The sequence below is a fragment of the Megascapheus bottae genome, chromosome Y, assembly GCF_031878675.1.
Source record: "Megascapheus bottae isolate mThoBot1 chromosome Y, mThoBot2.hap1, whole genome shotgun sequence".
Classification (NCBI taxonomy): domain Eukaryota; kingdom Metazoa; phylum Chordata; class Mammalia; order Rodentia; family Geomyidae; genus Megascapheus; species Megascapheus bottae.
This window is the reverse complement of record NC_143548.1, coordinates 10,629,716-10,642,969: the sequence shown is the minus strand read 5'-3', so window position 1 is coordinate 10,642,969 and position 13,254 is coordinate 10,629,716. Positions and strand designations below refer to the sequence as shown.

At 37.7% G+C, this 13,254-nt stretch overlaps 1 protein-coding gene across 1 annotated transcript; it reads right to left on the bottom strand.

Annotated features, from left to right (window-relative positions):
• Nucleotides 1-230: 230 nt before the first annotated feature.
• Nucleotides 231-1,993, bottom strand: LOC150040341 (heat shock transcription factor, Y-linked-like). Its single transcript, XM_090327289.1, has 2 exons — nucleotides 1,404-1,993; nucleotides 231-541 (listed from the first exon to the last, which is right to left on the bottom strand). Exons 1-2 carry the CDS (start codon nucleotides 1,911-1,913, stop codon nucleotides 317-319), a joined length of 735 nt encoding a protein of 244 aa, XP_090183415.1. The 5' UTR covers nucleotides 1,914-1,993; the 3' UTR covers nucleotides 231-316.
• Nucleotides 1,994-13,254: the final 11,261 nt, after the last annotated feature.

Here is a 13,254-nt window from a genome sequence, read left to right as displayed (position 1 = left end):
CAATCAGGAATATGATATAAAGTTGGGGTAGGAGAAGGCTCCATTCTCAGTCCAAAATTACTATCTTGTAAGGGAGATATAATCAGGTATTAACCATTAGACATTGGAATAAAATTCAGGATGTGTTTGTTAGCCTGCAGGTAGAGATCGTTTGACAACATATGAAAAGTAGACAAATGATTTAGAATGTCATTTTGATGTGTGGTAATTTGTTGTTGTTTAATTGATGACGATATAAGGGAAAAGTCATTTCTGACTAAATCAGTTGAACTTGCAATCGTGTGCCTGGTAGAAGGCAACTTAATGGGAACCAACTTCAAATCTCTAAGTTTGAAAGGACACTTTCTCCACGTGTTTCATCAACTAAATCAGAATTAGGAATATTCACATTACCCTCTGCTCCAAGGTGTTGTTGGTTGTCCAGATGCGGATATAAGGAAGCAGTTGCTGGAGTAACACTTTTAATCCTCACTCTTCTTTTTATTCTTGATAACAGTTGGGGACATCCTTGTTTAAAATTTGGATTATGGTAGCACAACAACTAAAAGCAAAGGATACAGTTACTTGGAGACATTTTTCATATAATTTTTATTGTAATTAATAGAAGGGATAAATTATATTCACTAGATAGATGGTGCATTACTTCACATACATTGATACACTTTCTCATGTGTTGGTCCCCAATTCCCTACCCTACCCCAGCCACTCATCTTCTTTTCCTCCCTTCCCTATCTGACTTCAAATAACCAAATATGTATATATACAATATATCAGATAACCAGGAGAAATGCTGTAACAATATGTGGATAACCAAGGGACAGCAAAAGAGATGAGAGATAACACTGTACATTAAGGACAACAATCACTCATTATATGGCTTTTGTTTCTATATCCTGGAGGTCCTTTCATTTAGCGTGATTCTATATGGCCTTATGAATCTACATTTTGTTCTATTGTACATCTCTGCTAGGAGAGCCTGCACCTGGAGACATTTTAGTGATAAGGCTGAGTGCCAACGCAAGTAAAAAATTAGAATATACAAGTTCATCTCATTGGCAAAGAAGTCACAGTATGCATGTAAGTTTTAATTACTTACATGCACTTAGTAGAAAATATCTCAATATTACTGTCCTCAAGTCATAACATGCTTTTTTTGTACCAACAATGCACATCTTCAGTATTATTATTCTGAGTTCATTGGTAGGATGATAAGTTGCTAACAATTTTTATTTGTAAATTCTAAACATTAAGGTGCAATTTCCCCATGAGAGATGAAAACTTTTGTTCAATTAGATTTTCAAGTAATTTGTAATTTAGTTTCACTCTAGGATAATGTCAGGAAAAATCGGTGTGCAAAAGAAAACATCTGTAAATGCTCAAGTTAAAAACATGTAAGTAATTACCTGGTTTAAAGTAGAGCGCTCCTTTTCTTCAGCAAGAAAGTCAACCAGAGAAGCAGATCGTTGAAATCGGTGCTGAATTTTCCTGAACCCATAAAGGTTCAGTTGTCTAACTAGACTTTTCATACTATTAGTTTCAAATATCTTGAAAGGATACTTTCTTCCCAAAATTTCTTCTTTAAAGATACCTTCATTTATCAAAACAGAAGATCCATCATCACTCCACCAAACAGACTTGAATTTATCACTTTCTACTATTTTCCAAAGTTTCCTGGGAAAAGTCAAAGAAATAAAGTAACTATTTTCATCTGGTTCAGAGAAACTAAACGTGGGACGTAGTCTTTCGAAGCAGGGTCCCTGAGACAAAACTTGAAAAGCAATTTCCTCAATCTTTGATCTTAATTCAGCATCTTCAGTGAGTGAATGATCACTCAAGGAAGGTTTGTTAGAGGTCTCTGTGTCTGCTGAGCCATAGTTGGAAGTATCTGGCATATCTGAACATAATTCCTCCATGTCAAATTCTTTCTTCTTCAGTCACTAAATGTGGAGCTGGAAACATGGCCACTTAAGTAGACCTACACAGATAGACCAACTTAAACCATAATAAGCATTCTATGACATCACAGGAGGAATTTTGTCTCTTAGCAGCTGTTGCATAAGTCATTCAGAATCTGTCCATACCACTCCGATGCTTATCCAGTTATCCTAAATTGGAGAGTGAATGCTTCATCTATGGGGAAACTTGAAAGTATTATTTACACAACATCAAAACCAGTCAATACTTGAATAAATCAGCTGATCAGTCTCTTCAAAACTCATTATAAAAGCTATTTATTACCTGGACTTTGGGCATCCCACATTCATGCTTAGAGCATAGGGCTGGATACTGGGACTTCTAAAGTGAGAATGAAATTACTCAAGTAGCTCTGTCTTCATGTTCTGTGGTCTGTAAACATAGCTCCTGAGGGGTTGGAGATGAGAAAAACACAGCACAGTTTCAGAGGGAGAAAGCAGCTTATGAGCAACAATCTGATACCTGAACTCAAGTCCCATACTTTATGGTTTAGTAACCCCAGTCTCTGGGATGGTCTCAAAGACCAACCCCAGGCAAATATCTGTGAAACTTTTTTGTCAAGAAGAGAAGCTACATGTATTTTGTATTTTTGCAAGCCTATGAGTGAGTTTGTTATCAAGGCTAAATATGGAAATATCAAATTGGTAGTTATTAGAAATAATATAATTCATTCCATACATTGTTTTGCTCTTAAGGTTATCTATTCTGTAATTTTTGAGTATCATTCAATCTTTAGACATGAACAATTCAAAGTTTTCAAAATGAGACCAATAAGTAATTCCTCCCCCCTTTACCATCTTTCAATTGCTGCATTCATAAACTCAATCTAGGAGATAATAAGCAGCTCCAAATGGGGATCACATTTTCTAATGAGTGTCAAGCATGTAGCATATTTTTATCTAGTTGCCCCTGATTTTCCAAAAGATTCTGTCACTCTATCAATTCATCTGATCCAATATGGGAGGGACCACTATTTGTAGTGTTTCATGATGGTAATTATTGAAACTTAGCATGCTGAGTTATGAGAATCAAGTGATATAGCTGAAGAGGTGATATTACCTGAAAGTGATAAGAACAGAGTTCCAGTCCCAATACCAACACACACACACACACACACACACACACACACACACACACACACATTCGTGCACATGCACGTGCAAGCAAGCACACATAAAAGAAACCCACACCTACAAACCTTCATACACAGTGCCTGATATGTTCCCTCAAACTGCAGGATCTAATTATATTTTTGAATGTTTTAATTCTATGTCTTTGGTTTGCCTGTAATATTCATTTGTAAGAGGAGAGATAAGTTTCACAATGAATCAGAATTTTCTTTTGCAGGCTTTTTTTGTGAAAGGGCTTGGATTACACTGACTCATGTTAAAGAAGAATAATGTTACTTTCTTTAAGTAACCACCTGTTCAAAATAATTTTTGTGTCTGTATGTGGGTGTAGGATTTTTGTATGTATTTCATTTGAAGAGATGAGAGATAATCGTGAAGATAGGGAATCAGAAAACTGCATTATATTTATTGCTCATGTGCACATTCTTCCACTTGTACCATATGTTCAGTTCTGGAGATCATTGGTTAATTGGGCCAAAGAATCTCCTGCTCTCTACTGTGCAGCCTTATTTTATACCAAAATCTTCATTTACCAGACTCTGGAGAAGCTACAGTTACAAGCGTGAGCCACTGGTGCCTGACAGAATTAATCTTAACAACATTATTTAAAAAAAGAAAACCATGATATATGTATCTATGATATACTAACCCTTAGCCTAATTTTGATTATGTTCTAAAAACTGAGTGCCAGAGATTGTATATAGAAATTTCCTTCTTGAACACTCGTTTGTTATACATGTCATTTGAAATATGATGTAAAAATCAATGTTAATAAATTCTTTAATAAAGAAAATTTGTTTTGCCAGTCATGGGGTTTGAAATCATGCCCTGAGCACTGTCCTTGGGCTTTCTGGAGACTAGAGCTCTACCACTTGAGCCACAGCACCACTTCCAGCTTCTTCAATAAATATGGGACTGATGAATCAAACCCAGTTCTTTGTGCATGCTGTGCAAGCACTCTACTAGGCCAAACTCCAAGCTCCATGATCATTTTAATATCTACTTACATATACGGTTTTTATTTGACACTTGCATAAGCTGATGATTGTAACCTCCTTGCTTTCCCTCTTCCCATTTGTAAAATGACTTCCAAAAAACATGGTATCAAAACCTCCCTTTCTAATCTCTCTGACCAATGCTTAATGTAACCCAGAAGAAACACAAAATTCTATGTCCATTCACAGAGATGTAAAATTCAGAAGTTCTTTTGTGGAATGGGTAGCCTGTCCTCTATTATCTAAATCAACAAAAGCAGAGCTAGATGGTAACTCAGGTAAGGCTATCCATAAAGTGGGCGAAGTTAATGTCCTTGTTGCAAATATTATTTTGTTATCTACTAGTTTGAAATCTCCTCAAAGCTTTACTGATGTCAAGTAAAATTCACATTAGGTTAGTCTGTAATCAGGCGTTTCCACATAGGATCACAATGTTCCAAACACATACACTAGAGTATTTTCTCTATTTTTTTCATTAAACTATTGTCCTTCATACTTTCTCTCCTTCATTTACTCCTTTAATACTTGTTTCTTTCCTTATTTTACTTAGTACAGAGACCATTCCTTCTTTTGTAATATTATTATATTTTTCCCTCTTTCCGTTCTCTCATGCCATCAGTATTATTGGATATTTTGGGGCTTGAACTCTTAGATTAGGCTGTGTCCATGAGCATAGTCCTAAAGACCAATGGAATAGAACTGAGGACCCAGATATTAACCCACAGACCTATGGGCACCTCATCTTTGATAAGGGAGCCAAAAAATTTGAATGGAAAAATCAGCCTCTTCAACAAGTGGTGCTAGCAGAACTGGTTAAGCACCTGCAACAACTAACGTTGGATCCTTCTTTGTCACCCTGCACCATGGAAATGGATCAAAGACCTCGAGGTACAAGCAGATACATTGAAAATTTTACATGAAGGCATAGGACATACAATAGTTCTCCTTGGCTCAGGTCGAAACTGTCTTAATAAGGACCAAGAAATGCAAGAAATCAGAGAAAGTCTGTATAAGTGATACTGCATCAAACTGCAGAGCTTCTTTATGGCAAAGGACATAGCTAGCAAATTAGTAGAAAGCCTACAGAGTGGGAGAAGATCTTAACTAACCAAACAACAAAGGCCTCATATATAAAATGTATCAACATCTCAAACAATTGAATCTTGGAAGAAACAACCATCCCATTAAAAGATGGGCCAAAGACTTAAAGAGCGTTGTCTCTGAAGGAGAAACAAAAATGGCCTATAGACACGTGAAGAACTGCTCAACATCTCTGGCCATAAAAGAAATGCAGATCAAAACAACTCTAAGATTCCACCTCAATAAAAATATATGGAAAGAAATAGATGTAATGGGCATTTGTGCCTGCTGACTTTAAACCAAAATCCTCAGATTTTAACCTGTGGGTTGAAGGCATGAGCCACCAAAGTTATGATTAGGGGAAAAATCTTGTTGTTTTTGGGTGGGAAGTATTTTTCCTGAGTTCCAGTTCCAGACTATTTATGGAGTCTCTTTTTTGTTTGTGATAATCCACTTTCCTTTGCCTTAGTTGTTTTTTGCAATCAGCTTGTTTGAGTGGGCAGAAAAGGATCTGCCTTACAGATTTGGGTTTTGGTGACAGCCCACCCAATTTAATTTACTGGCAGGGTGCATGATGAGCCTTGCAGTGGAAAGTTGGTATTTTCAGTAGCTTGAATGTGGGTGGAGTTTTATCCTATCTGGAATCAGTGGCATGGTTCAGAACTCAATCTGACACAGACTGAGGCTTCTATTGATTTTGCAAGTTCAGCTGAGAGTCGCTGAGGGGAGGCCCTTCCCCTGGCTGTGTTTGCAAGAGAGGAAAGCTGCTCTGCCTAGAGAAGAATTACTCCCTCCAAGGTAAGGAACAGATTGCCTGGCTAAGATGACACTTGCAGATCACTTTGCCCTTTTCAGAAATGACAATCCCAACACCTGCCTCCAGATATCTGCTAGTTGGCCTGGCAGGGTCTTTGCCAATAGCCAAAATGGCACTGTTCTCAGTTGGTGTGGCAAGGGATACCTTTGCAATACTCTTCTTTCAGGAGTGAAACTGTCATTAGTGAGATACTTACACATTTGCTAGGTTTTTGGATCTGTCTGTGATCCGCCTCTGTCTGGAGCCTGCTGGATAAAGATTTTCACCACAGTCACCTGATTTGTGCTGCAAGTAAGTGAGGCACTGAGCCTTCAGGCTCCAGTACTGTTTTCTTAATTCACTAGTAACTCCAGGGCTGTTTCCCTTTTGCGCCAGTGGTGGGACTTGACTCCAGGGGTGGATGATATCATTTAGCTTTTTTTTTTTTTTAACAAGGCTAACGCTCCACCACAAAACTCCTTTTTTGCTTTTGGGAGATAATTTGAAATAAGAGCCCACATAGTTTTCTGTCCTGCTACTTGCATAAATGCAGAGATCTCAGCCTTCTGTGTAGGCTGAATTAACAATCTGATACCAGATGATGGCTAGTAGTCCATTTCCAAGATACGCAATATTATGACCCATCTCCTTGTATACAATACCAAAATTTCTCCTACACATCACCATTTCTATAGGCATTTCTTCATATTGTTGGATACATACATTTTAATTTTAGTTCTTTATATGTAAAAATAATCTATTCACATATATTAACTATGAAAAGACATTACAGTGTCTCAGACCTGCATCCCTAGTTTTCAAAGAGACTGAGATCAAAGATCTGCAGTTCACAACCTGCTCTGGCAGAGAAGCTCATGAGACTTCAATTAAAAAGCCAGAATTTCTGGAATGGAGTATTTGCAAACATAACTGTGTTGAATAAGTCCAAGCAAGAGCATAAGCCCCAGGATTCCAACACACACACACACACACACACACACACACACACACACACACACACACACACACACACACACACTCTGACGGACAAGCATAGAACACAGTGCCGGCCAGAGGCACAGAAAGACACATGATGGAGCTGTTAATTTCAGATTACTTAATACCTAATATGTGTGAGAGATTTTATCTCACTTCTGTACTTTTTACCATGTTTTAATAGGGCTCAGAGGTAGCATTTTGAAATGCACAGTTACAGCATCTCTATAATTTTTGACTAGCTTGTGATTTTCCATTTTTTCTGCTTCTATCTTTATGAAACAAGAAGTATTTGTGCTAATAGTAATCAAATGGTATTGGTTTCCAGCCAAATTTCTTAGGCTTTATTAAGAAATTTTCAACCTGTGCCATGGAGCCCAACTGTATCTCTTATTTCTTCATGTTAAGTTTTCAGGGTATCTGCTTTTACTTCATGTTCTTTGATTGATTTGTAATTAATCCTAGTTCTGGGAGATATATAAGAATCCAACTTTAGTTTTCTACTGGTGCTTAATGAATTCTGAATGCATTTCTTGAAGAGGCTATCTTTCTTCTATCCTATTGTTTTGGCTCTCTTATAAAAGTTTAGGTGGCCATTGATCTTTGGGTTGATTACTGGGTCTTCTGTTCTATACTATTGGTCCTCAGGCCTGTTCTTGTTCCAGGACCAAGCTGTTTTGGTGACTATAGCTCTGGTATAGAGTCTGAAGTTTGAAATTCCTCCAGGACTGTTATTTCTGCCAAGTTTTGTTTTGAACTATACAGGGTCTTTTATTATTCCATATGAATTTTTGAATTGCTTCCTCTATTTCCTTAAAGAATGATATTGGGATAGATGGGTCTGATTTTGTAGATAGCCCTTGTCAGCACTGCCATTTTCACATTGTTAGTTCTCCTAATTCAGGATCATGGGAGCTTTTTCCACTTCCTTAGTTCTGCTATCACTTCCCTTTTTCAGGTTTTTAAAGTTTTCATCATAAAATTCTTTTACTTCCTTATATAAGAAATTCTTAAGGGGCCGGGAGTTTTGCCTAGTGGTAGAGTGCTTGCCTAGCATCCACGAAGACCCAGGTTTGATTCCTCGGTACCACATACATAGAAAAAAGCCAGAAGTGGTGCTGAGGCTCAAGTGGTAGAGCTCTAACATTGAGAAAGTCCAAGGACAGTTCGTGGGCCTGGAGCTTAAGCCAGGACTGGCAAAAAATTCTTAAGAATTTTATACTTCAGGACATTGCAGAAGGAATTGCTTTCCTGATTTCAGCCTTACTCTTCTCATTGTTGCCATAGAGGAAAGCCATTGTTTATGAATGGTTAATTTTATACACGGCTACTTTGCCAAGGCTCCAAATCAGCTCGAGTAGCTTCGGAGTGGAGTCTATAAGGCTATTTAAATATGGAATCATGCTCTCAGTAAAGAGGTAGTGTTTTACTTCCACTTTCCTTATCTGGCTCCTCTTTCTGTTTGTTTCTTGCCTTTTTGCTCTGGCTAGGAATTATAAATTTTATTGAAGAGGAATGGAGAGTGCAATATCCCTGTCTCATTCCTGATTTTAGAGGAAATGGGTTTAACTTTTTGCCATTAAGTATAAGACTAGCTGCAGATTTTTCATGGACAGCCTTTCTTTTTTTATTTTTTTTTATTTTTAAATTTTTTTATTGTAATTAGTAAAAGGGTTACATGATATTTGCCAGATAGAAGGTCCATTAATTCACATACATTGATACCCTTTCACATGTCTTGGTACCAATTTCCCTCCCCCCCACACTCCCCACCCATCTTGGTTTTCCCCCCTTCCCTATCAAGTTTCAAATATCCAAATACAAATAAATTCAATATATCACATGACAAAGTGAGATACTATACCAATATGAGATAACCAAGGGACAGCAAAGGAGATGAGAGACAACATAGTACCTTAAGGACAACAATCATTCATTATATGGCTTTTGTTTCAATATCCTGGAGGTGCTTCCAATTAGCTTCACATTGTATGGCCTTATGTATCAAGATTTTGCTCTATTGCAGATCTCTGCTAGTAGAGCCCAAGGTTTCTACTGATTATGACAAATGAGGGAAACCATTGAGCCTAAGTTCCTTTGAGTCTGGCTTACTTCACTTAATATGATTTTTTCTAAGTCTTTCCATTTCCTAACAAATGGGGCGATGTCATTCTTTCTGACAGCAGCATAGAATTTCCATTGTGTACAAATACCACAACTTGTTGATCCACTCATCAACTGAGGGACATCTAGGTTGGTTCCATATCTTTGCTATGGTGAATAGTGCTGCAATGAACATTGTTGTGCTAGTGGGTTTAGTATGCCCTTGTTTCTGGATGGTTGGGTAAATGCCAAGTAGTGGAATTGCTGGGTCATAGTGGAGCTCTATGTTTAGTCTTTTGAGGCACTGCCATACTGCTTTCCATAGTGGTTGAATGATTTTGCACTCCCACCAACAGTGTAGTAGTGATCCCTCCTGGCCACATCCCCTCCACCATCTGTTATTATTCATTTTCCTGATCCTGGCCATTCTAGCTGGAGTGAGGTGGAATCTTAGAGTTGTTTTGATTTGCATTTGTTTTATGACCAGAGATGTTGAGCATTTCTTCATGTGTCTATAGGGCATTTTTGTTTCTTCTTCAGAGATGACTCTCTTTAAGTCTTTGGCCCCTTTTTTGATGGGATGGTTGTTACTTTGGAGATTAGTTTTGGCGTGATTCAATTTTTTGAGTTGTTGATATATTTTAGATATGAGGCCTTTGTCCGTTGTTTGGTTGGTGAAGATCTTCTCCCACTCTGTATGCTTCCTGATTAGTTTACTAGCTATGTCCTTTGCCATACAAAAGCTCTGCAGTTTAATGCAGTCCCACTTATCCAGCCTTTCTCTGATTTGTTGTGATTCTTGGTCCTTATTAAGAAAGTTTGGACCTGTGCCAAGGAGGCCTAGTGTATCTCCTATTCCTTCCTGTAGAGTTTTCAGTGTGTCAGCTTTTACCTCCAGGTCTTTGATCCATTTGGAGTTAATTCTAGTGCAAGGTGACAAAGAAGGATCCAGCTTTAGTTTTCTGCAGGTGCTTAACCAGTTCTGCCAGCACAACTTGTTGAACAGGCTATCTTTCTTCCATTCTATTTTTTTGGCTCCCTTGTCAAAGATTAGGTGGCCATAGGTCTGTGGTTTAATATCTGGGTCCTCAGTTCTATTCCATTGGTCTTCAGGACTGTTCCTGTGCCAGTACCAAGCTGTTTTGAGAATTATAGCTCTGTAATAGAGTCTAAAGTTTGGTATTGAAATTCCTCCAGCGCTGTTCTTTCTGCTAAGAAGTGTTTTTGCTATACGGGGTCTTTTATTATTCCATATGAAATTTTGGGTTGCCTCTTCTATTTCTTTAAAGAATGACATTGGGATGTTGATGGGTATTGCATTGAATTAGTAGATAGCTCTTGGCAAGATTTTCACGATGTTGATTCTTCCAATCCAGGAGCATGGGAGGTTTTTCCATTTCCTTAGTTCTGCTTTAATTTCCTTTTTTAGGGTTTTAAAGTTTTCATCAAAAAGGTCCTTTACATTCTTAGTTAAGCTAATTCCTAGGTACTTTATTTTCTTTGAGGCTATTGTGAAAGGAGTTTCTTTCCTGATTATTGCCTCGTTCCTCTCACTGTTGGCATAAAGGAAGGCAGTTGATTTTTGAGGGTTGATTTTATAGCCTGCTACTCTTCCAAACCTTTGAATCAGCTCAAGGAGCTTGGGAGTAGAACAGACAGCCTTTCTTATACTGAGGAATGTTCCATGCTTTCGTAGTTTCTCCAGAGAATTTAGCATAAAGGGGTGTTGGAGCTTGTCAAATGCTTTTTCTGCATATCTTGAGGTGATCATGTGGTTTTTGTCCATGCTACTGGTGATGTGGTGAATTATATTGACTTATGTGTACTGAACCAGGTTTGCATCCCTATGATGAGTCCTGTTTGATCATCGTATTTATCTTTCTTGATGAGTTGCTGAAGTTGATTGGCCAGTACCTACTTGCGAAGTTTTGCATCATGTTCATGAAAGAAATAAGTTTATATTTCTGTGTCTTTGTGAGTCCCTGTCTGGGGGATGAGGGTTATGCTGGCTTCATTGAATGAGTTTGGTAGAGTGCTTTTTCATTCAAGTTCATTGAAGTATTTGAAGACTATTGGTGTGAGTTCAGATGTGAAGGCTTTATACAATTCAGCTGTGAATCCATCCGGTCCTGCACTTTCCTTGCATGTGAATCCTCTTATTGACATTTATATTTAATTAGAATTTAATCTTGAAATGAGTCTGTTGCAATGGTTTAGGTCTCCTCGGTTTAGTCTGTATAGTATTTGTTAGAAATCCATCCATCTCTTCAAGGTTTTCAGATTTGTTGGTATAAATGATTGAAAAGAATTCTCATATGATGCTCTGGATCTTGGAAATTTGTGTCTTGAGATTTCCATTCTCATCATAATTTTGTTTATTTGGGTTTGCTCCCTTGTTTTTTTTTTCTGGTAGGTTATGGTAAAGATCTGTCAATTTTGTTAATTTTTTCTTTGTTTGTTTGTTTGATTCATGTATTAAATTTTAGTAATTTGTTTCCTTCTATTGGAATTAGCATTGATTTGTTGTTCTTTTTCCAGGAGCTTAATGTACATCATTTAATTGTTGGAGTGAGGTTTCTCTTATTTTTTAATGTAGGCATTCAGAGCTATAAATTTTTCTCTGAGTAGGGTCTTTGCCATGTCCCAAAGAAGATAGTATTTTATGTGCTCCTTTTTGTTAAATAGCTTAAACTGTTGGTTTCCTCTTCTGCTCTGAACAATGACCTCTGATGATTCAGCAATCTGCTCAATCTCTGTGACATACAGGATTTTCGCTTTCGACATTTGGCGTTGCATTCCAATTTTACACCCTGAATGTCTGAGAGAATCACGGGAATAAACCCAGTGTTTCTGAATTTTTCACAGGTTTGCTTTATGCACTAAAATGTAATCTGTTTTAGTCAATGTTCCATGTGCTGCTGAAGAGAACATATAGTTTGGTGCTGCTGGATGGACTAATCTGCAGATGTCAGTTGGGGCTGCATGGTCTATTCAATTGTTCAATTCTGACATTTCTGTGCTGAATTTTTGCCTTTGTTGGTGTATCCAGAGGTGGCAGTGCTGTGTGAAAGCCACCAACAATCATTGTGTTTGGATCTATGTATGCTCTTAGCATAAGTGCTGTTGTTTGATGAAGTTGTAGGCTCTGGCATTAAGTGTGTAGATATTTAGATTGGCTATATCTTCCTTAAGGAGACACCCATTTAGTAGTATGTCTCTTTGTCTCTTCCCACTAATCTGGTATGTAGTGTATTTTATCTGATATAAGGATGGCAGCTCCAGCCTGTTTACAGGGGCCATTTGCTTGACAGATTTTATTTCAGCCTCTCACATGCAGAATATGTTTGATTGGGAGTTTGGGGTGGGGGAGATGAATCTCTTGAACACAGAAGAAAGATGTTTTTTGATCCAACTAGCCAGTCTATGTCATTTAATCGTAGAATTAGGTCCATTATTATTAAGAGTCAGGATTGAAAAATGTTTGTTAGTTTCTGTCATTTGTCTGTTTCATTAGGGCCTGCATCTTTTCAATTCTTTCTGTAATTGCCTGGCATTCTGTTTAGGTGCCATTTTTCTGTCAATGTCATGTTTGTGTTGATTTTCAATGTGTAGAACATCTTTGAGAATTTTCTACAGTGCCAGTTTGGTAGATACATACTGTTTCATATTTTCCCCTCAGCTATGAATGAGAGCTTAGCTGCATACAGTATTTTTGGTTGGTAGATATGTGTCTTGAGGGCATGGTATATATCATTCCAAGCCCTTCTTGCTTGCATGGTTTCTGCTGAGAAGTCTGTGGTTATTCTGATTGGTTTTCCTTTTTAGGTGATTGTTCTCTTCACCCTGGCTGCTTTCAGGATCCTTTCCTTGGTCTCTATCCTGTATGGATTATAATGTGGTGGTGGGATGTCCTTTTCTGGTCAGGTCTGTTTAGGGCTCCAAAAGCTTCTTGTACCTGACTGGGCCTGTCCTTCTGGGTATTTAGTAAGTTCTTTGAGATGATTCCCTGAAATATATTTCCAATTCCACTGGCCTCTTTCTCCTTTCACTCCTCAATACCAATTAGTCTTAAATTAGCCTTCCTAAGCTGCTGAAGAAATCTGTCATATTTCTTGGACTTGTTTTGAATAATTTTGAGGTCTTTTTCTTCTATGCTATTTTCAGTTCTAGTGATTCTCTC

Excerpts from the sequence above, each read along its gene's own strand:
- LOC150040341 (XM_090327289.1), bottom strand. The coding sequence starts at position 1,913 with ATGGAGGAATTATGTTCAGATATGCCAGATACTTCCAACTATGGCTCA. Across the intron at positions 542-1,403 it reads AGCGCTCTACTTTAAACCAG|TTGTTGTGCTACCATAATCC; the intron begins GTAATTACTTAC and ends CTTTGCTTTTAG.